The following is a 24,521-nucleotide window of genomic DNA, read 5'->3' as shown; positions in this document are numbered from 1 at the left end:
GAAACTGACCGGTGTCTGTGGGACTGATCGGTGTCTGTGTGAAACTCACCGGTGTCTGTGTGAAACTGACCGGTGCCTGTGTGAAACTGACCGGTGTCTGTGGGACTGACCAGTGTCTGTGTGATACTGACCGGTGTCTGTGTGAAACTGACCAGTGCCTGTGTGAAACTGACCGGTGTCTGTGGGACTGACCAGTGTCTGTGTGATACTGACCGGTGTCTGTGTGAATCTGACCAGTGTCTGTGTGAAACTGATCGGTGTCTGTGGGACTGACCGGTGTCTGTGTGAAACTGACCGGTGTCTGTGGGACTGACTGGTGTCTGTGGGACTGACCGGTGTCTGTGTGAAACTGACCGGTGTCCGTTTGAAACTGACCGGTGTCTGTGGGACTGACCGGTGTCTGTGTGAAACTGACCGGGCTCTGTGAAACTGACCGGTGTCTGTGAAACTGACCGGTGTGTGTGTGAGACTGACCGGTGTCTGTGTGAAACTGACCGATGTCTGTGGGACTGACCGGTGTCTGTGAAACTGACCGGTGTCTTTGGGACTGACCAGTATCTGTGAAACTGACCAGTGTCTGTGTGAAACTGACCGGTGTCTGTGAAACTGACCGGTGTTTGTGTAACTGACCGGTGTCTGTGTGAGACTGACTGTTGTCTGTGAAACTGACCAGTGTCTCTGGGAAACTGACCGGTGTCTGTGAGACTGACTGGTGTCTGTGTGAAACTGACCGGTGTCTGTGTGATACTGACCAGTGTCCGTGTGAAACTGACTGGTGACTTTGGGACTGACCGGTGTCTGTGTGAAACTGACCGGTGTCTGTGGGACTGACCGGTGTCTGTGTGAAACTGACCGGTCTCTGTGAGTCTGACTGTTGTCTGTGAAACTGACCAGTGTCTGTGTGAAACTGACCGGTGTCCGTTTGAAACTGACCAGTGTCTGTGGGACTGACCGGTATCTGTGAAACTGACCAGTGCCTGTGCGAAACTGACCGGTGTCTGTGAAACTGACCGTTGTCTGTGAGATTGACCGGTGTCTGTGAGACTGACCAGTGTCTGTGTGAAACTGACCAGTGCCTGTGCGAAACTGACCGGTGTCTGTGGGACTGACCAGTGTCTGTGTGATACTGACCGGTGTCTGTGTGAAACTGACCAGTGTCTGTGTGAAACTGATCATTGTCTGTGGTACTGACCGGTGTCTGTGTGAAACTGACCGGTGTCTGTGGGACTGACTGGTGTCTGTGAAACTGACCGGTGTCTGTGAGACTGACCGGTGTCTGTGTGAAATTGACCGGTGTCTTTGGGACTGACCAGTGTCTGTGAAACTGACCAGTGTCTGTGTGAAACTCACCGGTGTCTGTGTGAGACTGACCGGTGTCTGTGTGACAGACCGGTGTCTGTGTGAGACTGACCGGTGTCTGTGAAACTGACCGGTGTCTGTGGGACTGATCGGTGTCTGTGTGAAACTCACCGGTGTCTGTGTGAAACTGACCGGTGCCTGTGTGAAACTGACCGGTGTCTGTGGGACTGACCAGTGTCTGTGTGATACTGACCGGTGTCTGTGTGAAACTGACCAGTGCCTGTGTGAAACTGACCGGTGTCTGTGGGACTGACCAGTGTCTGTGTGATACTGACCGGTGTCTGTGTGAATCTGACCAGTGTCTGTGTGAAACTGATCGGTGTCTGTGGGACTGACCGGTGTCTGTGTGAAACTGACCGGTGTCTGTGGGACTGACTGGTGTCTGTGGGACTGACCGGTGTCTGTGTGAAACTGACCGGTGTCTGTTTGAAACTGACCGGTGTCTGTGGGACTGACCGGTGTCTGTGTGAAACTGACCGGGCTCTGTGAAACTGACCGGTGTCTGTGAAACTGACCGGTGTCTGTGTGAGACTGACCGGTGTCTGTGTGAAACTGACCGATGTCTGTGGGACTGACCGGTGTCTGTGAAACTGACCGGTGTCTTTGGGACTGACCAGTATCTGTGAAACTGACCGGTGTCTGTGTGAAACTGACCGGTGTCTGTATGAAACTGACCGGTGTCTGTGAAACTGACCGGTGTTTGTGTAACTGACCGGTGTCTGTGTGAGACTGACTGTTGTCTGTGAAACTGACCAGTGTCTGTGGGAAACTGACCGGTGTCTGTGAGACTGACTGGTGTCTGTGTGAAACTGACCGGTGTCTGTGTGATACTGACCAGTGTCCGTGTGAAACTGACTGGTGACTTTGGGACTGACCGGTGTCTGTGTGAATCTGACCAGTGTCTGTGTGAAACTGATCGGTGTCTGTGGGACTGACCGGTGTCTGTGTGAAACTGACCGGTGTCTGTAGGACTGACTGGTGTCTGTGGGACTGACCGGTGTCTGTGTGAAACTGACCGGTGTCCGTTTGAAACTGACCGGTGTCTGTGGGACTGACCGGTGTCTGTGTGAAACTGACCGGGCTCTGTGAAACTGACCGGTGTCTGTGAAACTGACCGGTGTCTGTGTGAGACTGACCGGTGTCTGTGTGAAACTGACCGATGTCTGTGGGACTGACCGGTGTCTGTGAAACTGACCGGTGTCTTTGGGACTGACCAGTATCTGTGAAACTGACCGGTGTCTGTGTGAAACTGACCGGTGTCTGTATGAAACTGACCGGTGTCTGTGAAACTGACCGGTGTTTGTGTAACTGACCGGTGTCTGTGTGAGACTGACTGTTGTCTGTGAAACTGACCAGTGTCTGTGGGAAACTGACCGGTGTCTGTGAGACTGACTGGTGTCTGTGTGAAACTGACCGGTGTCTGTGTGATACTGACCAGTGTCCGTGTGAAACTGACTGGTGACTTTGGGACTGACCGGTGTCTGTGTGAAACTGACCGGTGTCTGTGGGACTGACCGGTGTCTGTGTGAAACTGACCGGTCTCTGTGAGTCTGACTGTTGTCTGTGAAACTGACCAGTGTCTGTGTGAAACTGACCGGTGTCCGTTTGAAACTGACCAGTGTCTGTGGGACTGACCGGTATCTGTGAAACTGACCGGTGCCTGTGGGAAACTGACCGGTGTCTGTGAAACTGACCGTTGTCTGTGAGATTGACCGGTGTCTGTGAGACTGACCAGTGTCTGTGTGAAACTGACCAGTGCCTGTGCGAAACTGACCGGTGTCTGTGGGACTGACCAGTGTCTGTGTGATACTGACCGGTGTCTGTGTGAAACTGACCAGTGTCTGTGTGAAACTGATCATTGTCTGTGGGACTGACCGGTGTCTGTGTGAAACTGACCGGTGTCTGTGGGACTGACTGGTGTCTGTGAAACTGACCGGTGTCTGTGAGACTGACCGGTGTCTGTGTGAAATTGACCGGTGTCTTTGGGACTGACCAGTGTCTGTGAAACTGACCGGTGTCTGTGTGAAACTCACCGGTGTCTGTGTGAGACTGACCGGTGTCTGTGTGACAGACCGGTGTCTGTGTGAGACTGACCGGTGTCTGTGAAACTGACCGGTGTCTGTGGGACTGATCGGTGTCTGTGTGAAACTCACCGGTGTCTGTGTGAAACTGACCGGTGCCTGTGTGAAACTGACCGGTGTCTGTGGGACTGACCAGTGTCTGTGTGATACTGACCGGTGTCTGTGTGAAACTGACCAGTGCCTGTGTGAAACTGACCGGTGTCTGTGGGACTGACCAGTGTCTGTGTGATACTGACCGGTGTCTGTGTGAATCTGACCAGTGTCTGTGTGAAACTGATCGGTGTCTGTGGGACTGACCGGTGTCTGTGTGAAACTGACCGGTGTCTGTGGGACTGACTGGTGTCTGTGGGACTGACCGGTGTCTGTGTGAAACTGACCGGTGTCCGTTTGAAACTGACCGGTGTCTGTGGGACTGACCGGTGTCTGTGTGAAACTGACCGGGCTCTGTGAAACTGACCGGTGTCTGTGAAACTGACCGGTGTGTGTGTGAGACTGACCGGTGTCTGTGTGAAACTGACCGATGTCTGTGGGACTGACCGGTGTCTGTGTGAAACTGACCGGTGTCTGTGGGACTGACCGGTGTCTGTGTGAAACTGACCGGTCTCTGTGAGTCTGACTGTTGTCTGTGAAACTGACCGGTGTCTTTGGGACTGACCAGTATCTGTGAAACTGACCAGTGTCTGTGTGAAACTGACCGGTGTCTGTGAAACTGACCGGTGTTTGTGTAACTGACCGGTGTCTGTGTGAGACTGACTGTTGTCTGTGAAACTGACCAGTGTCTCTGGGAAACTGACCGGTGTCTGTGGGACTGACCAGTGTCTGTGTGATACTGACCGGTGTCTGTGTGAATCTGACCAGTGTCTGTGTGAAACTGACTGGTGTCTTTGGGACTGACCAGTATCTGTGAAACTGACCAGTGTCTGTGTGAAACTGACCGGTGTCTGTGAAACTGACCGGTGTTTGTGTAACTGACCGGTGTCTGTGTGAGACTGACTGTTGTCTGTGAAACTGACCAGTGTCTCTGGGAAACTGACCGGTGTCTGTGAGACTGACTGGTGTCTGTGTGAAACTGACCGGTGTCTGTGTGATACTGACCAGTGTCCGTGTGAAACTGACTGGTGACTTTGGGACTGACCGGTGTCTGTGTGAAACTGACCGGTGTCTGTGGGACTGACCGGTGTCTGTGTGAAACTGACCGGTCTCTGTGAGTCTGACTGTTGTCTGTGAAACTGACCAGTGTCTGTGTGAAACTGACCGGTGTCCGTTTGAAACTGACCAGTGTCTGTGGGACTGACCGGTATCTGTGAAACTGACCAGTGCCTGTGCGAAACTGACCGGTGTCTGTGAAACTGACCGTTGTCTGTGAGATTGACCGGTGTCTGTGAGACTGACCAGTGTCTGTGTGAAACTGACCAGTGCCTGTGCGAAACTGACCGGTGTCTGTGGGACTGACCAGTGTCTGTGTGATACTGACCGGTGTCTGTGTGAAACTGACCAGTGTCTGTGTGAAACTGATCATTGTCTGTGGGACTGACCGGTGTCTGTGTGAAACTGACCGGTGTCTGTGGGACTGACTGGTGTCTGTGAAACTGACCGGTGTCTGTGAGACTGACCGGTGTCTGTGTGAAATTGACCGGTGTCTTTGGGACTGACCAGTGTCTGTGAAACTGACCGGTGTCTGTGGGACTGACCGGTGTCTGTGTGAAATTGACCGGTGTCTTTGGGACTGACCAGTGTCTGTGAAACTGACCGGTGTCTGTGTGAAACTCACCGGTGTCTGTGTGAGACTGACCGGTGTCTGTGTGACAGACCGGTGTCTGTGTGAGACTGACCGGTGTCTGTGAAACTGACCGGTGTCTGTGGGACTGATCGGTGTCTGTGTGAAACTCACCGGTGTCTGTGTGAAACTGACCGGTGTCTGTGAAACTGACCGGTGTCTGTGGGACTGACCAGTGTCTGTGTGATACTGACCGGTGTCTGTGTGAAACTGACCAGTGCCTGTGTGAAACTGACCGGTGTCTGTGGGACTGACCAGTGTCTGTGTGATACTGACCGGTGTCTGTGTGAATCTGACCAGTGTCTGTGTGAAACTGATCGGTGTCTGTGGGACTGACCGGTGTCTGTGTGAAACTGACCGGTGTCCGTTTGAAACTGACCGGTGTCTGTGGGACTGACCGGTGTCTGTGTGAAACTGACCGGTGTTTGTGAAACTGACCGGTGTCTGTGTGAGACTGACCGGTGTCTGTGTGAAACTGACCGATGTCTGTGGGACTGACCGGTGTCTTTGGGACTGACCAGTATCTGTGAAACTGACCGGTGTCTGTGTGAAACTGACCGGTGTCTGTATGAAACTGACCGGTGTCTGTGAAACTGACCGGTGTTTGTGTAACTGACCGGTGTCTGTGTGAGACTGACTGTTGTCTGTGAAACTGACCAGTGTCTGTGGGAAACTGACCGGTGTCTGTGAGACTGACTGGTGTCTGTGTGAAACTGACAGGTGTCTGTGTGATACTGACCAGTGTCCGTGTGAAACTGACTGGTGACTTTGGGACTGACCGGTGTCTGTGTGAAACTGACCGGTGTCTGTGGGACTGACCGGTGTCTGTGTGAAACTGACCGGTCTCTGTGAGTCTGACTGTTGTCTGTGAAACTGACCAGTGTCTGTGTGAAACTGACCGGTGTCCGTTTGAAACTGACCAGTGTCTGTGGGACTGACCGGTATCTGTGAAACTGACCGGTGCCTGTGGGAAACTGACCGGTGTCTGTGAAACTGACCGTTGTCTGTGAGATTGACCGGTGTCTGTGAGACTGACCAGTGTCTGTGTGAAACTGACCAGTGCCTGTGCGAAACTGACCGGTGTCTGTGGGACTGACCAGTGTCTGTGTGATACTGACCGGTGTCTGTGTGAAACTGACCAGTGTCTGTGTGAAACTGATCATTGTCTGTGGGACTGACCGGTGTCTGTGTGAAACTGACCGGTGTCTGTGGGACTGACTGGTGTCTGTGAAACTGACCGGTGTCTGTGAGACTGACCGGTGTCTGTGTGAAATTGACCGGTGTCTTTGGGACTGACCAGTGTCTGTGAAACTGACCGGTGTCTGTGTGAAACTCACCGGTGTCTGTGTGAGACTGACCGGTGTCTGTGTGACAGACCGGTGTCTGTGTGAGACTGACCGGTGTCTGTGAAACTGACCGGTGTCTGTGGGACTGATCGGTGTCTGTGTGAAACTCACCGGTGTCTGTGTGAAACTGACCGGTGCCTGTGTGAAACTGACCGGTGTCTGTGGGACTGACCAGTGTCTGTGTGATACTGACCGGTGTCTGTGTGAAACTGACCAGTGCCTGTGTGAAACTGACCGGTGTCTGTGGGACTGACCAGTGTCTGTGTGATACTGACCGGTGTCTGTGTGAATCTGACCAGTGTCTGTGTGAAACTGATCGGTGTCTGTGGGACTGACCGGTGTCTGTGTGAAACTGACCGGTGTCTGTGGGACTGACTGGTGTCTGTGGGACTGACCGGTGTCTGTGTGAAACTGACCGGTGTCTGTTTGAAACTGACCGGTGTCTGTGGGACTGACCGGTGTCTGTGTGAAACTGACCGGGCTCTGTGAAACTGACCGGTGTCTGTGAAACTGACCGGTGTCTGTGTGAGACTGACCGGTGTCTGTGTGAAACTGACCGATGTCTGTGGGACTGACCGGTGTCTGTGAAACTGACCGGTGTCTTTGGGACTGACCAGTATCTGTGAAACTGACCGGTGTCTGTGTGAAACTGACCGGTGTCTGTATGAAACTGACCGGTGTCTGTGAAACTGACCGGTGTTTGTGTAACTGACCGGTGTCTGTGTGAGACTGACTGTTGTCTGTGAAACTGACCAGTGTCTGTGGGAAACTGACCGGTGTCTGTGAGACTGACTGGTGTCTGTGTGAAACTGACCGGTGTCTGTGTGATACTGACCAGTGTCCGTGTGAAACTGACTGGTGACTTTGGGACTGACCGGTGTCTGTGTGAAACTGACCGGTGTCTGTGGGACTGACCGGTGTCTGTGTGAAACTGACCGGTCTCTGTGAGTCTGACTGTTGTCTGTGAAACTGACCAGTGTCTGTGTGAAACTGACCGGTGTCCGTTTGAAACTGACCAGTGTCTGTGGGACTGACCGGTATCTGTGAAACTGACCGGTGCCTGTGGGAAACTGACCGGTGTCTGTGAAACTGACCGTTGTCTGTGAGATTGACCGGTGTCTGTGAGACTGACCAGTGTCTGTGTGAAACTGACCAGTGCCTGTGCGAAACTGACCGGTGTCTGTGGGACTGACCAGTGTCTGTGTGATACTGACCGGTGTCTGTGTGAAACTGACCAGTGTCTGTGTGAAACTGATCATTGTCTGTGGGACTGACCGGTGTCTGTGTGAAACTGACCGGTGTCTGTGGGACTGACTGGTGTCTGTGGGACTGACCGGTGTCTGTGTGAAACTGACCGGTGTCCGTTTGAAACTGACCGGTATCTGTGGGACTGACCGGTGTCTGTGTGAAACTGACCGGGCTCTGTGAAACTGACCGGTGTCTGTGTGAGACTGACCGGTGTCTGTGTGAAACTGACCGATGTCTGTGGGACTGACCGGTGTCTGTGAAACTGACCGGTATCTTTGGGACTGACCAGTATCTGTGAAACTGACCGGTGTCTGTGTGAAACTGACCAGTGTCTGTGAAACTGTCCGGTGTCCGTTTGAAACTGACCATTGTCTGTGGGACAGACTGTTGTCTGTGTGAAACTGAACGGTGTCCCTTTGAAACTGACCAGTGTCTGTGGGACTGACTAGTGTCTGTGTGAAACTGACCGGTGTCTGTGTGAAACTGACCGGTCTCTGTGAGTCTGACCGGTGTCTGTGAAACTGACCGGTGTCTGTGTGAGACTGACCGGTGTCTGTGTGAAACTGACCGGTGTCTGTGGGACTGACCGGTATCTCTGAAACTAACCGGTGTCTGTGGGAAACTGACCAGTGTCTGTGAAACTGACCATTGTCTGTGAGATTGACCGCTGCCTGTGTGAAACTGACCGGTGTCTGTGAAACTGACCGGTGTCTGTGGGACTGATTGGTGTCTGTGTGAAACTCACCGGTGTCTGTGTGAAACTGACCAGTGCCTGTGTGAAACTGACCGGTGTCTGTGGGACTAACCAGTGTCTGTGTGATACTGACCGGTGTCTGTGTGAAACTGACCAGTGCCTGTGTGAAACTGACCGGTGTCTGTGGGACTGACCAGTGTCTGTGTGATACTGACCGGTGTCTGTGTGAAACTGACCAGTGTCTGTGTGAAACTGATCGGTGTCTGTGAGACTGACCGGTGTCTGTGTGAAACTGACCGGTGTCTGTGGGACTGACTGGTGTCTGTGGGACTGACCGGTGTCTGTGTGAAACTGACCGGTGTCCGTTTGAAACTGACCGGTGTCTGTGGGACTGACCGGTGTCTGTGTGAAACTGACCGGGCTCTGTGAAACTGACCGGTGTCTGTGAAACTGACCGGTGTCTGTGTGAGACTGACCGATGTCTGTGGGACTGACCGGTGTCTGTGAAACTGACCGGTGTCTTTGGGACTGACCAGTATCTGTGAAACTGACCGGTGTCTGTGTGAAACTGACCGGTGTCTGTATGAAACTGACCGGTGTCTGTGAAACTGACCGGTGTTTGTGTAACTGACCGGTGTCTGTGTGAGACTGACTGTTGTCTGTGAAACTGACCAGTGTCTGTGGGAAACTGACCGGTGTCTGTGAGACTGACTGGTGTCTGTGTGAAACTGACCGGTGTCTGTGTGATACTGACCAGTGTCCGTGTGAAACTGACTGGTGACTTTGGGACTGACCGGTGTCTGTGTGAAACTGACCGGTGTCTGTGGGACTGACCGGTGTCTGTGTGAAACTGACCGGTCTCTGTGAGTCTGACTGTTTTCTGTGAAACTGACCAGTGTCTGTGTGAAACTGACCGGTGTCCGTTTGAAACTGACCAGTGTCTGTGGGACTGACCGGTATCTGTGAAACTGACCGGTGCCTGTGGGAAACTGACCGGTGTCTGTGAAACTGACCGTTGTCTGTGAGATTGACCGGTGTCTGTGAGACTGACCAGTGTCTGTGTGAAACTGACCAGTGCCTGTGCGAAACTGACCGGTGTCTGTGGGACTGACCAGTGTCTGTGTGATACTGACCGGTGTCTGTGTGAAACTGACCAGTGTCTGTGTGAAACTGATCATTGTCTGTGGGACTGACCGGTGTCTGTGTGAAACTGACCGGTGTCTGTGGGACTGACTGGTGTCTGTGAAACTGACCGGTGTCTGTGAGACTGACCGGTGTCTGTGTGAAATTGACCGGTGTCTTTGGGACTGACCAGTGTCTGTGAAACTGACCGGTGTCTGTGTGAAACTCACCGGTGTCTGTGTGAGACTGACCGGTGTCTGTGTGACAGACCGGTGTCTGTGTGAGACTGACCGGTGTCTGTGAAACTGACCGGTGTCTGTGGGACTGATCGGTGTCTGTGTGAAACTCACCGGTGTCTGTGTGAAACTGACCGGTGCCTGTGTGAAACTGACCGGTGTCTGTGGGACTGACCAGTGTCTGTGTGATACTGACCGGTGTCTGTGTGAAACTGACCAGTGCCTGTGTGAAACTGACCGGTGTCTGTGGGACTGACCAGTGTCTGTGTGATACTGACCGGTGTCTGTGTGAATCTGACCAGTGTCTGTGTGAAACTGATCGGTGTCTGTGGGACTGACCGGTGTCTGTGTGAAACTGACCGGTGTCTGTGGGACTGACTGGTGTCTGTGGGACTGACCGGTGTCTGTGTGAAACTGACCGGTGTCTGTTTGAAACTGACCGGTGTCTGTGGGACTGACCGGTGTCTGTGTGAAACTGACCGGGCTCTGTGAAACTGACCGGTGTCTGTGAAACTGACCGGTGTCTGTGTGAGACTGACCGGTGTCTGTGTGAAACTGACCGATGTCTGTGGGACTGACCGGTGTCTGTGAAACTGACCGGTGTCTTTGGGACTGACCAGTATCTGTGAAACTGACCGGTGTCTGTGTGAAACTGACCGGTGTCTGTATGAAACTGACCGGTGTCTGTGAAACTGACCGGTGTTTGTGTAACTGACCGGTGTCTGTGTGAGACTGACTGTTGTCTGTGAAACTGACCAGTGTCTGTGGGAAACTGACCGGTGTCTGTGAGACTGACTGGTGTCTGTGTGAAACTGACCGGTGTCTGTGTGATACTGACCAGTGTCCGTGTGAAACTGACTGGTGACTTTGGGACTGACCGGTGTCTGTGTGAAACTGACCGGTGTCTGTGGGACTGACCGGTGTCTGTGTGAAACTGACCGGTCTCTGTGAGTCTGACTGTTGTCTGTGAAACTGACCAGTGTCTGTGTGAAACTGACCGGTGTCCGTTTGAAACTGACCAGTGTCTGTGGGACTGACCGGTATCTGTGAAACTGACCGGTGCCTGTGGGAAACTGACCGGTGTCTGTGAAACTGACCGTTGTCTGTGAGATTGACCGGTGTCTGTGAGACTGACCAGTGTCTGTGTGAAACTGACCAGTGCCTGTGCGAAACTGACCGGTGTCTGTGGGACTGACCAGTGTCTGTGTGATACTGACCGGTGTCTGTGTGAAACTGACCAGTGTCTGTGTGAAACTGATCATTGTCTGTGAGACTGACCGGTGTCTGTGTGAAACTGACCGGTGTCTGTGGGACTGACTGGTGTCTGTGAAACTGACCGGTGTCTGTGAGACTGACCGGTGTCTGTGTGAAATTGACCGGTGTCTTTGGGACTGACCAGTGTCTGTGAAACTGACCGGTGTCTGTGTGAAACTCACCGGTGTCTGTGTGAGACTGACCGGTGTCTGTGTGACAGACCGGTGTCTGTGTGAGACTGACCGGTGTCTGTGAAACTGACCGGTGTCTGTGGGACTGATCGGTGTCTGTGTGAAACTCACCGGTGTCTGTGTGAAACTGACCGGTGCCTGTGTGAAACTGACCGGTGTCTGTGGGACTGACCAGTGTCTGTGTGATACTGACCGGTGTCTGTGTGAAACTGACCAGTGCCTGTGTGAAACTGACCGGTGTCTGTGGGACTGACCAGTGTCTGTGTGATACTGACCGGTGTCTGTGTGAATCTGACCAGTGTCTGTGTGAAACTGATCGGTGTCTGTGGGACTGACCGGTGTCTGTGTGAAACTGACCGGTGTCTGTGGGACTGACTGGTGTCTGTGGGACTGACCGGTGTCTGTGTGAAACTGACCGGTGTCTGTTTGAAACTGACCGGTGTCTGTGGGACTGACCGGTGTCTGTGTGAAACTGACCGGGCTCTGTGAAACTGACCGGTGTCTGTGAAACTGACCGGTGTCTGTGTGAGACTGACCGGTGTCTGTGTGAAACTGACCGATGTCTGTGGGACTGACCGGTGTCTGTGAAACTGACCGGTGTCTTTGGGACTGACCAGTATCTGTGAAACTGACCGGTGTCTGTGTGAAACTGACCGGTGTCTGTATGAAACTGACCGGTGTCTGTGAAACTGACCGGTGTTTGTGTAACTGACCGGTGTCTGTGTGAGACTGACTGTTGTCTGTGAAACTGACCAGTGTCTGTGGGAAACTGACCGGTGTCTGTGAGACTGACTGGTGTCTGTGTGAAACTGACCGGTGTCTGTGTGATACTGACCAGTGTCTGTGTGAAACTGATCATTGTCTGTGAGACTGACCGGTGTCTGTGTGAAACTGACCGGTGTCTGTGGGACTGACTGGTGTCTGTGAAACTGACCGGTGTCTGTGAGACTGACCGGTGTCTGTGTGAAATTGACCGGTGTCTTTGGGACTGACCAGTGTCTGTGAAACTGACCGGTGTCTGTGTGAAACTCACCGGTGTCTGTGTGAGACTGACCGGTGTCTGTGTGACAGACCGGTGTCTGTGTGAGACTGACCGGTGTCTGTGAAACTGACCGGTGTCTGTGGGACTGATCGGTGTCTGTGTGAAACTCACCGGTGTCTGTGTGAAACTGACCGGTGCCTGTGTGAAACTGACCGGTGTCTGTGGGACTGACCAGTGTCTGTGTGATACTGACCGGTGTCTGTGTGAAACTGACCAGTGCCTGTGTGAAACTGACCGGTGTCTGTGGGACTGACCAGTGTCTGTGTGATAGTGACCGGTGTCTGTGTGAATCTGACCAGTGTCTGTGTGAAACTGATCGGTGTCTGTGGGACTGACCGGTGTCTGTGTGAAACTGACCGGTGTCTGTGGGACTGACTGGTGTCTGTGGGACTGACCGGTGTCTGTGTGAAACTGACCGGTGTCTGTTTGAAACTGACCGGTGTCTGTGGGACTGACCGGTGTCTGTGTGAAACTGACCGGGCTCTGTGAAACTGACCGGTGTCTGTGAAACTGACCGGTGTCTGTGTGAGACTGACCGGTGTCTGTGTGAAACTGACCGATGTCTGTGGGACTGACCGGTGTCTGTGAAACTGACCGGTGTCTTTGGGACTGACCAGTATCTGTGAAACTGACTGGTGACTTTGGGACTGACCGGTGTCTGTGTGAAACTGACCGGTGTCTGTGGGACTGACCGGTGTCTGTGTGAAACTGACCGGTCTCTGTGAGTCTGACTGTTGTCTGTGAAACTGACCAGTGTCTGTGTGAAACTGACCGGTGTCCGTTTGAAACTGACCAGTGTCTGTGGGACTGACCGGTATCTGTGAAACTGACCGGTGCCTGTGGGAAACTGACCGGTGTCTGTGAAACTGACCGTTGTCTGTGAGATTGACCGGTGTCTGTGAGACTGACCAGTGTCTGTGTGAAACTGACCAGTGCCTGTGCGAAACTGACCGGTGTCTGTGGGACTGACCAGTGTCTGTGTGATACTGACCGGTGTCTGTGTGAAACTGACCAGTGTCTGTGTGAAACTGATCATTGTCTGTGGGACTGACCGGTGTCTGTGTGAAACTGACCGGTGTCTGTGGGACTGACTGGTGTCTGTGGGACTGACCGGTGTCTGTGTGAAACTGACCGGTGTCCGTTTGAAACTGACCGGTGTCTGTGGGACTGACCGGTGTCTGTGTGAAACTGACCGGGCTCTGTGAAACTGACCGGTGTCTGTGTGAGACTGACCGGTGTCTGTGTGAAACTGACCGATGTCTGTGGGACTGACCGGTGTCTGTGAAACTGACCGGTATCTTTGGGACTGACCAGTATCTGTGAAACCTACCGGTGTCTGTGTGAAACTGACCAGTGTCTGTGAAACTGTCCGGTGTCCGTTTGAAACTGACCATTGTCTGTGGGACAGACTGTTGTCTGTGTGAAACTGAACGGTGTCCCTTTGAAACTGACCAGTGTCTGTGGGACTGACTAGTGTCTGTGTGAAACTGACCGGTGTCTGTGTGAAACTGACCGGTCTCTGTGAGTCTGACCGGTGTCTGTGAAACTGACCGGTGTCTGTGTGAGACTGACCGGTGTCTGTGTGAAACTGACCGGTGTCTGTGGGACTGACCGGTATCTCTGAAACTAACCGGTGTCTGTGGGAAACTGACCAGTGTCTGTGAAACTGACCATTGTCTGTGAGATTGACCGCTGCCTGTGTGAAACTGACCGGTGTCTGTGAAACTGACCGGTGTCTGTGGGACTGATTGGTGTCTGTGTGAAACTCACCGGTGTCTGTGTGAAACTGACCAGTGCCTGTGTGAAACTGACCGGTGTCTGTGGGACTAACCAGTGTCTGTGTGATACTGACCGGTGTCTGTGTGAAACTGACCAGTGCCTGTGTGAAACTGACCGGTGTCTGTGGGACTGACCAGTGTCTGTGTGATACTGACCGGTGTCTGTGTGAAACTGACCAGTGTCTGTGTGAAACTGATCGGTGTCTGTGAGACTGACCGGTGTCTGTGTGAAACTGACCGGTGTCTGTGGGACTGACTGGTGTCTGTGGGACTGACCGGTGTCTGTGTGAAACTGACCGGTGTCCGTTTGAAACTGACCGGTGTCTGTGGGACTGACCGGTGTCTGTGTGAAACTGACCGGGCTCTGTGAAACTGACCGGTGTCTGTGAAACTGACCGGTGTCTGTGTGAGACTGACCGGTGTCTGTGTGAAACTGACTGATGTCTGTGGGACTGACCGGTGTCTGTGAAACTGACCGGTGTCTTTGGGACTGACCAGTATCTGTGAAACTGACCGGTGTCTGTGTGAAACTGACCGGTGTCTGTATGAAACTGACCGGTGTCTGTGAAACTGACCGGTGTTTGTGTAACTGACCGGTGTCTGTGTGAGACTGACTGTTGTCTGTGAAACTGACCAGTGTCTGTGGGAAACTGACCGGTGTCTGTGAGACTGACTGGTGTCTGTGTGAAACTGACCGGTGTCTGTGTGATACTGACCAGTGTCCGTGTGAAACTGACTGGTGACTTTGGGACTGACCGGTGTCTGTGTGAAACTGACCGGTGTCTGTGGGACTGACCGGTGTCTGTGTGAAACTGACCGGTCTCTGTGAGTCTGACTGTTGTCTGTGAAACTGACCAGTGTCTGTGTGAAACTGACCGGTGTCCGTTTGAAACTGACCAGTGTCTGTGGGACTGACCGGTATCTGTGAAACTGACCGGTGCCTGTGGGAAACTGACCGGTGTCTGTGAAACTGACCGTTGTCTGTGAGATTGACCGGTGTCTGTGAGACTGACCAGTGTCTGTGTGAAACTGACCAGTGCCTGTGCGAAACTGACCGGTGTCTGTGGGACTGACCAGTGTCTGTGTGATACTGACCGGTGTCTGTGTGAAACTGACCAGTGTCTGTGTGAAACTGATCATTGTCTGTGGGACTGACCGGTGTCTGTGTGAAACTGACCGGTGTCTGTGGGACTGACTGGTGTCTGTGGGACTGACCGGTGTCTGTGTGAAACTGACCGGTGTCCGTTTGAAACTGACCGGTGTCTGTGGGACTGACCGGTGTCTGTGTGAAACTGACCAGTGTCTGTGAGACTGACTGGTGTCTGTGTGAAACTGACCGGTGTCTGTGTGATACTGACCGGTGTCCGTGTGAAACTGACTGGTGACTTTGGGACTGACCGGTGTCTGTGTGAAACTGACCGGTGTCTGTGGGACTGACCGGTGTCTGTGTGAAACTGACCGGTGTCTGTGGGACTGACTGGTGTCTGTGGGACTGACCGGTGTCTGTGTGAAACTGACCGGTGTCCGTTTGAAACTGACCGGTGTCTGTGGGACTGACCGGTGTCTGTGTGAAACTGACCGGGCTCTGTGAAACTGACCGGTGTCTGTGTGAGACTGACCGGTGTCTGTGTGAAACTGACCGATGTCTGTGGGACTGACCGGTGTCTGTGAAACTGACCGGTATCTTTGGGACTGACCAGTATCTGTGAAACCTACCAGTGTCTGTGTGAAACTGACCAGTGTCTGTGAAACTGTCCGGTGTCCGTTTGAAACTGACCATTGTCTGTGGGACAGACTGTTGTCTGTGTGAAACTGAACGGTGTCCCTTTGAAACTGACCAGTGTCTGTGGGACTGACTAGTGTCTGTGTGAAACTGACCGGTGTCTGTGTGAAACTGACCGGTCTCTGTGAGTCTGACCGGTGTCTGTGAAACTGACCGGTGTCTGTGTGAGACTGACCGGTGTCTGTGTGAAACTGACCGGTGTCTGTGGGACTGACCGGTATCTCTGAAACTAACCGGTGTCTGTGGGAAACTGACCAGTGTCTGTGAAACTGACCATTGTCTGTGAGATTGACCGCTGCCTGTGTGAAACTGACCGGTGTCTGTGAAACTGACCGGTGTCTGTGGGACTGATTGGTGTCTGTGTGAAACTCACCGGTGTCTGTGTGAAACTGACCAGTGCCTGTGTGAAACTGACCGGTGTCTGTGGGACTAACCAGTGTCTGTGTGATACTGACCGGTGTCTGTGTGAAACTGACCAGTGCCTGTGTGAAACTGACCGGTGTCTGTGGGACTGACCAGTGTCTGTGTGATACTGACCGGTGTCTGTGTGAAACTGACCAGTGTCTGTGTGAAACTGATCGGTGTCTGAGACTGACCGGTGTCTGTGTGAAACTGACCGGTGTCTGTGGGACTGACTGGTGTCTGTGGGACTGACCGGTGTCTGTGTGAAACTGACCGGTGTCCGTTTGAAACTGACCGGTGTCTGTGGGACTGACCGGTGTCTGTGTGAAACTGACCGGGCTCTGTGAAACTGACCGGTGTCTGTGAAACTGACCGGTGTCTGTGTGAGACTGACCGGTGTCTGTGTGAAACTGACCGATGTCTGTGGGACTGACCGGTGTCTGTGAAACTGACCGGTGTCTTTGGGACTGACCAGTATCTGTGAAACTGACCGGTGTCTGTGTGAAACTGACCGGTGTCTGTATGAAACTGACCGGTGTCTGTGAAACTGACCGGTGTTTGTGTAACTGACCGGTGTCTGTGTGAGACTGACTGTTGTCTGTGAAACTGACCAGTGTCTGTGGGAAACTGACCGGTGTCTGTGAGACTGACTGGTGTCTGTGTGAAACTGACCGGTGTCTGTGTGATACTGACCAGTGTCCGTGTGAAACTGACTGGTGACTTTGGGACTGACCGGTGTCTGTGTGAAACTGACCGGTGTCTGTGGGACTGACCGGTGTCTGTGTGAAACTGACCGGTCTCTGTGAGTCTGACTGTTGTCTGTGAAACTGACCAGTGTCTGTGTGAAACTGACCGGTGTCCGTTTGAAACTGACCAGTGTCTGTGGGACTGACCGGTATCTGTGAAACTGACCGGTGCCTGTGGGAAACTGACCGGTGTCTGTGAAACTGACCGTTGTCTGTGAGATTGACCGGTGTCTGTGAGACTGACCAGTGTCTGTGTGAAACTGACCAGTGCCTGTGCGAAACTGACCGGTGTCTGTGGGACTGACCAGTGTCTGTGTGATACTGACCGGTGTCTGTGTGAAACTGACCAGTGTCTGTGTGAAACTGATCATTGTCTGTGGGACTGACCGGTGTCTGTGTGAAACTGACCGGTGTCTGTGGGACTGACTGGTGTCTGTGGGACTGACCGGTGTCTGTGTGAAACTGACCGGTGTCCGTTTGAAACTGACCGGTGTCTGTGGGACTGACCGGTGTCTGTGTGAAACTGACCAGTGTCTGTGAGACTGACTGGTGTCTGTGTGAAACTGACCGGTGTCTGTGTGATACTGACCGGTGTCCGTGTGAAACTGACTGGTGACTTTGGGACTGACCGGTGTCTGTGTGAAACTGACCGGTGTCTGTGGGACTGACCGGTGTCTGTGTGAAACTGACCGGTGTCTGTGAGACTGACCGCTGTCTATGTGAAACTGACCGGTGTCTGTGTGAAACTGACCGGGCTCTGTGAAGCTGACCGGTGTCTGTGAAACTGACCGGTGTCTGTGTGAGACTGACCGGTGTCTGTGTGAAACTGACCGATGTCTGTGGCACTGACCGGTGTCTGTGAAACTGACCGGTATCTTTGGGACTGACCAGTATCTGTGAAACTGACCAGTGTCTGTGTGAAACTGACCGGTGTCTGTATGAAACTGACCGGTGTCTGTGAGACTGACCGGTGTTTGTGTAACTGACCGGTGTCTGTGTGAGACTGACCGTTGTCTGTGAAACTGACCGGTGTCTGTGGGAAACTGTCCAGTGTCTGTGAGACTGACTGGTGTCTGTGTGAAACTGACCGGTGTCTGTGTGATACTGACCGGTGTCCGTGTGAAACTGACTGGTGACTTTGGGACTGACCGGTGTCTGTGTGAAACTGACCGGTGTCTGTGGGACTGACCGGTGTCTGTGTGAAACTGACCGGTGTCTGTGAGACTGACCGCTGTCTATGTGAAACTGACCGGTGTCTGTGAAATTGACTGGTGTCTGTGGGACTGACTGGTGTCTGTGTGAATCTGACCGGTGTCTGTGTGAAACTGACCGGTGTCTGTCTGAGACTGACCAGTGTCTGTGGGACTGACCAGTGTCTGTGTGAGACTGACTGGTTTCTGTGTGAAAATGACCAGTGTCTGTGAAACTGACCGGTGCCTGTGAGACTGACCGGTGTCTGTGTGAAATTGACCGGTGTCTTTGGGACTGACCGGTGTCTGTGTGATACTGACCGGTGTCTGTGTGAAACTCACCGGTGTCTGTGTGAGACTGACCAGTGTCTGTGGGACTGACCGATGTCTGTGTGAGACTGACCAGTGTCTGTGAAACTGACCGGTGTCTGTGTGTTACTGACCGGTGTCTGTGGGACTGACCGGTGTCTGTGTGACATTGACCGGTGTCTGTGGGACTGACCGGTGTCTGTGTGAGTCTGACCGGTGTCTGTGGGACTGACCGGTGTCTGTGTGAAACTGACCGGTATCTGTGTGAGACTGACCGGTGTCTGTGGGACTGACCGGTGTCTGTCTGAAACTGACCGGTGTCTGTGAGACTGACCGGTGTTTGTGAAACTGACCGGTGTCTGTGTGAGACTGATCCGTGTCTGAGGGACTGACAGGTGTCTGTGTGAGACTGACCGGTGTCTGTGTGAAACTGACCGGTGTCTGTGGGACTGACCGATGTCTGTGTGAGACTGACCAGTGTCTGTGAAACTGACCGGTGTCTGTGTGTGACTGACCGGTGTCTGTGGGACTGACCGGTGTCTGTGTGACATTGACCGGTGTCTGTGTGAAACTGACCGGTGTCTGTGGGACTGACCGGTGTCTGTGTGAGACTGACCGGTGCCTGTGGGACTGACCAGTGTATGTGTGAAACTGACCGGTGTCTGTGAAACTGACCGGTGTCTTTGTGATACTCACCGGTGTCTGTGTGAGACTGACCGGTGTCTGTGGGACTGACCGATGTCTGTGTGAGACTGACCAGTGTCGGTGAAACTGACCGGTGTCAGTGTGTGACTGACCGGTGTCTGTGGGACTGACCGGTGTCTGTGTGACATTGACCGGTGTCTGTGGGACTGACCGGTGTCTGTGTGAGACTGACCGGTGTCTGTGGGACTGACCGGTGTCTGTCTGAAACTGACCGGTGTCTGTGAGACTGACCGGTGTCTGTGTGAAACTGACCTGTGCCTGTGTGAGACTGACCAGTGTCTGTGGGACTGACCGGTGTCTGTGTGAGACTGACCGGTGTCTGTGTGACACTGACCGGTGTCTGTGGGACTGACCGGTGTCTGTGTGAGACTGACCGGTGTCTGTGGGACTGACCGGAGTCTGTGTGAAACTGACCGGTGTCTGTGTTTAGGTTCAAGGTGATTACTTTGGGGAGCAGTCAACAGTTCTTGGATTTTTCCCAAAGTCGGTTGTGAAGGAGATCCAGTATCTGGGGACTGAGCTTGTGGAACTGCCGACTGTGGTAAGTGTGTTTTACTTCTTTACACTTCCTGTATTTATTGTCCAATTGGTGTCTGCTGGCACAGTGGGCCAATGGTGTGCCCCGGGGGGCAATGGTTGGCCGTGGGGGGCGATGGCTGGCATAAAGAGGTGCAGATGGGCACAATGGGTGGCATGGTGGGGTGATGGGTGGCACAGTGGTACATTGGGTGGCCCCAGGGGGCTATGGTAGGCACAAGGAGGCAATTTTTGGCTCAGTGGGGAAACAGTAGACACAGTGGGGGCAATGGCTGGCATCGTGGGGCAATAGCAGGTACAGTAGGGCAATTGTGGACACAGTGGGGCAATTGTGGGCACAGTGGGGGAATCAACAGTGTGGCGCTACTTTCATCATAAAATACCCTTTCCTCGCTCAGCTCCCTCTCCCCCCAGCATCATCATCATAGGCAGTCCCTTGAAATCGAGGAAGACTTGCTTCCATAGAAACATAGAAAATAGGTGCAGGATCAGGCCATTCGGCGGTTCAAGCCTGCACCGCCATTCAATATGATCATGGCTGATCATGCAACCTCAGTACCCCATTCCTGCTTTCTCGCCATACCCCTTGATCCTTTTAGCCATATGGGCCACATCTAACTCCCTTTTGAATATATCTAACGAACTGGACTCAACAACTTTCTGTGGTAGAGAATTCCACAGGTTCACAATTCTCTGGGTGAAAACGTTTCTCCTCATCTCGGTCCTAAATGGCTTACCCCTTATCCTTAGACTGTGACCCCTGGTTCTGGACTTCCGCAACATCAGGAACATTCTTCCTGCATCTAACCTGTCCAGTCCCATCAGAATTTTATGTTTCTATGAGATCCCCTCTCATTCTTCTAAATTCCAGTGAGTATAAGCCTAGTCGATCCAGTCTTTCCTCATATGTCAGTCCTGCCATCCCGGGAATCAGTCTGGTGAACCTTCGCTGCACTCCCTCTATAGCAAGAATGCCCTTCCTCAGATTAAGAGACCAAAACTGCACACAATACTCAAGATGTGGTCTCACCAAGGCCCTGTACAACTGTAGTAACACCTCCCTGCTGCTATACTCAAATCCCCTAGCTATGAAGGCCAACATGCCATTTGTTTTTTTTACTGCCTGCTGTACCTGCATGCCGATTTTCAATGACTGATGTACCATGACACCCAGGTCTCGTTGCACCTCCCCTTTTACTAATCTGTCACCATTCAGATAATAATCTGCTTTCCTGTTTTTGCCACCAAAGTGGATAACCTCACATTTATCCACATTATACCGCATCTGCCATGCATTTACCCATTTACCTAACCTGTCCAAGTCCCCCTGCAGCCTCTTAGCATCCTCCTCGCAGCTCGCACTGCCACTCAGCTTAGTGTCATCTGCAAACTTGGAGATATTACATTCAATTCCTTTGTCGAAATCATTAATGTGTATTGTAAATAGCTGGGGTCCCAGCACTGAACCCTGCGGCACCCCACTAGTCACTGCGTGCCATTCTGAAAAGGACCAGTTTATTCCTACTCTTTGCTTCCTGACTGCCAACCAGTTCTCTATCCACGTCAATACATTACCCCCATTACCACGTGCCTTAATTTTGCACACTAATCTCTTGTGTGGGACCTTGTGAAAAGCCTTTTGAAAGTCCAAATACACCACATCCACTGGTTCTCCCTTGTCCACTCTACTAGTTACATCCTCAAAAAACTCTAGATTTGTCAAGCATGATTTCCCTTTTATAAATCCATGCTGACTTGGACCAATCCTGTCACTACTTTCCAGATGCGCTGCTATTACATCTTTAATAATTGATTCCAGCATTTTCCCCATCACCGATGTCAGGCTAGCCCAATTATAATTCCGTTTTCTCTCTCCTTCCTTTTTTAAAAAGTGGGGTTACATTAGCTACCCTCCAATCCATAGGAACAAAACCAGAGTCCATGGAATGTTGGAAAATGACCACCAATGCATCTACTATTTCTAGGGCCACTTCCTTAAGTACTCTGGGATGCAGACTATCAGGCCCTGGGGATTTTTCGGCCTTCAGTTCCTTCAATTTCCCTAACACCATTTCTTGACTAATAAGGATTTCCCTCAGTTCCCCCTTCTCGCTAGACCCTCGGTCCCCTAGTATTTTTGGGATGTTATTCGTGTCTTCCTTAGTGAAGACAGAACCAAAGTGTTTGTTCAAGTGGTCTGCCATTTCTTTGTTCCCCATTATGAAATCACCTGATTCTGACTGCAAGGGACCTACATTAGTCTTCATTAATCTTTTTCTCTTCACATATCTATATCTTTTGCAGTCAGTTTTTATGTTCCCTGCAAGTTTCCTCTTGAACTCTATTTTCCCTCTCCTAATTAAACCCTTTGTCCTCCTCTGCTGAATTCTAGATTTTTCCCAGTCCTCAGGTTTGCTGCTTTTTCTGGCCAATTTATATGCCTCTTCCACTCTGAAAGTGAGTTTTTAGGTGACTGAACAGTCCAATACAGGAATTACAGTCTCTGTCACAGGTGGGACAGACAGTGGCTGGAGGGGAGTTTTGCCGCACGCTCCTTCCGCTGCCTGCGCTTGTTTTCTGCATGCTCTCGGCGACGAGACTCGAGATGCTCAGCGCCCTCCCGGATGCTCTTCCTCCACTTAGGGCGGTCTTTGGCCAGGGACTCCCAGGTGTCAGTGGGGATGTTGCACTTTATCAGGGAGGCTTTGAGGGTGTCCTTGAAACGTTTCCTTGGCCCACCTGGGGCTCACTTGCCGTGTAAAAGTTCCGAGTAGAGTGCTTGCTTTGGGAGTCTTGTGTCAGGCATGCGGACAATGTGGCCCGCCCATTCCCCCAGCTATAAGCAGACAAACTGAGCAGTGGCTAGGAATCTTAAAACAAGAACGGAAAATGCCGGGAACGCTGTGGTTCATTCAGTGTCACCAGAGCGAACGAACAGGTCAGTGCGTCGGTCTGAAGGGCCAAGCCCCAAACGTGGTCTCTCTGTTGCTGTGCGCTTCCAACACGTCCAATTCGTGTTTCGCTGAAGCTTCAGCCAGTGTGGGACTGAGCTATAGAGACCAGGGCACCCCAGCCTCAGCTCCTATCTACCCTGATGTGTCAGGGCAGCAGCAAGAGGAAAACGACAAGCCTCAGCCGATGGAGAGGGAGGATTTTTGAGCGATAAGGGAGTAAAGAGTTATGGGGAGTGGGCGGGGAAGTGGAGCTGAGTCCATGATCAGATCAGCCATGATCGTATTAAATGGCGGAGCAGGCTCGAGGAGCCAAATTGCCTACTCCTGCTCCTATTTCTTATGTTCTTATAAAGGCCAGAGAGGGGATATCAGCCAGGGTTCCTGCTCCTGATCGCTGTCCAGTGACCCCTGGGTTAGAGAGAGGGGATATCAGCCCGGGTTCCTGCTCCTGATCACTGTCCAGTGACACCCTGGGTTAGAGAAAGAGAAAATCAGATATGGTTCCTGCCCAGTGACTGCTAAGTTAAAGAGAGGGGGGCAATCAGCGAGGATTCCCACTCCTGATCACTGTCCTGTGACCCCTGTTGGTCAGTATGTGTGTGTGTTTATTGAACTTGATTGTGATGCTCCCTACAGTTGAACAGTCTTCTGCCACACCTGGGCTCGGCTTATACATGAAGGACCACCACTTGGGTGAGACACCAGAGAGTGACTGATGCCTGTGTACCGCATCCCTTAGTCACTGTCTTCAATGGGAGGGGGGTTGGTGGTCAAAATGGTTGTTTTATTACAGAACTATTTGACAATGCCCGCCTATTTTTGCAGGACTGGGATTTCTACTGTTAGTAAAAGAGGATCAGTGACGGATCGTGCTCCGACCGGCAGAAAACCAGCCAACGCCACATAGAGGCGTCGTAAAGAATTAGAAAAATTAGAACACACACTGTAGTGAGTGACTAGGAAACATCCAAAATAAACAGAATATAACCGCCGGGCTGCTCGTGTCTTTATTTCATATTTTTTTAATATACACTCCCAGTGAGTGAAAGACAGGGGCATTTATAGAACATCTGATCCGGTCTCACAAACTTCCCGTTGGTGGGAGTGTTGTGTCTCTTGTGTGCCCCTCACTCTCGGGACTTGCTGGAGAGCGAGTGGGAGGTACAATTGCTCACTCCCAGCTCGGGGTAGGGACATCTCGCTCCGTGATCCCAGCTGGCATTCCCTGGCGGGGGACAGCACTCCACGATCCCAGCGGCTTCTTACTGAATACACAAATCCAGGCTGACACTCCCAGTGCGGTACTGAGGGAGTGCTGCACTATCAGAGGTGCCATCTCTCAGATGAGACGTTAAACCGAGGCCCCGTCTGATCTCTCAGGTGTATGTAAAAGACCCCAGGGCACTATTTCGAAAAGAAGCAGGGGAGTTACCCCCGGTGTCCTGGGGCCAATATTTATCCCTCAATCAACATAGCAAAAAAACAGATTATCTGGTCATTATCACATTGCTGTCTGTGGGAGCTTGCTGTGCACAAATTGGCTGCTGCGTTTCCCACATTACAAAAGTACTTCATTGGCTGTAAAGCGCTGAGACATCTGGTGATCGTGCAAGTCAAATATCTACCTAACTGTTATGCTCTGTCTGCAGCCTGACTGAGTGCTGGATGAGTGCGTCACTGTGCACATGGTGTTGAGGTGGATAGGAAAGCATTCCTTACACTAACTGATTGGGATTTAAAGGAGTTGGGTGTAAAGACAGATGGCTC

General features: G+C 52.3%; 1 protein-coding gene across 1 annotated transcript in view; it reads left to right on the top strand.

Annotated features, from left to right (window-relative positions):
* LOC139239078 (melanoma-derived growth regulatory protein-like) overlaps window positions 1-23,727 on the top strand; it is a 131,953-nt gene extending 108,226 nt beyond the window's left edge. The window contains exons 3-4 of the mRNA XM_070867592.1: window positions 19,694-19,804; window positions 23,580-23,727. Coding sequence (XP_070723693.1) covers window positions 19,694-19,804; window positions 23,580-23,600 — 132 coding nt within the window. The 3' untranslated portion in view covers window positions 23,601-23,727. The remainder of the gene's footprint in view (window positions 1-19,693; window positions 19,805-23,579) is intronic.
* Window positions 23,728-24,521: the final 794 nt, after the last annotated feature.

This window comes from Pristiophorus japonicus, chromosome 26 (assembly GCF_044704955.1).
Source record: "Pristiophorus japonicus isolate sPriJap1 chromosome 26, sPriJap1.hap1, whole genome shotgun sequence".
NCBI lineage: Eukaryota > Metazoa > Chordata > Chondrichthyes > Pristiophoridae > Pristiophorus > Pristiophorus japonicus.
Note: the sequence above shows the minus strand (reverse complement) of the source record. Positions and strands in the feature narration are given on the sequence as shown.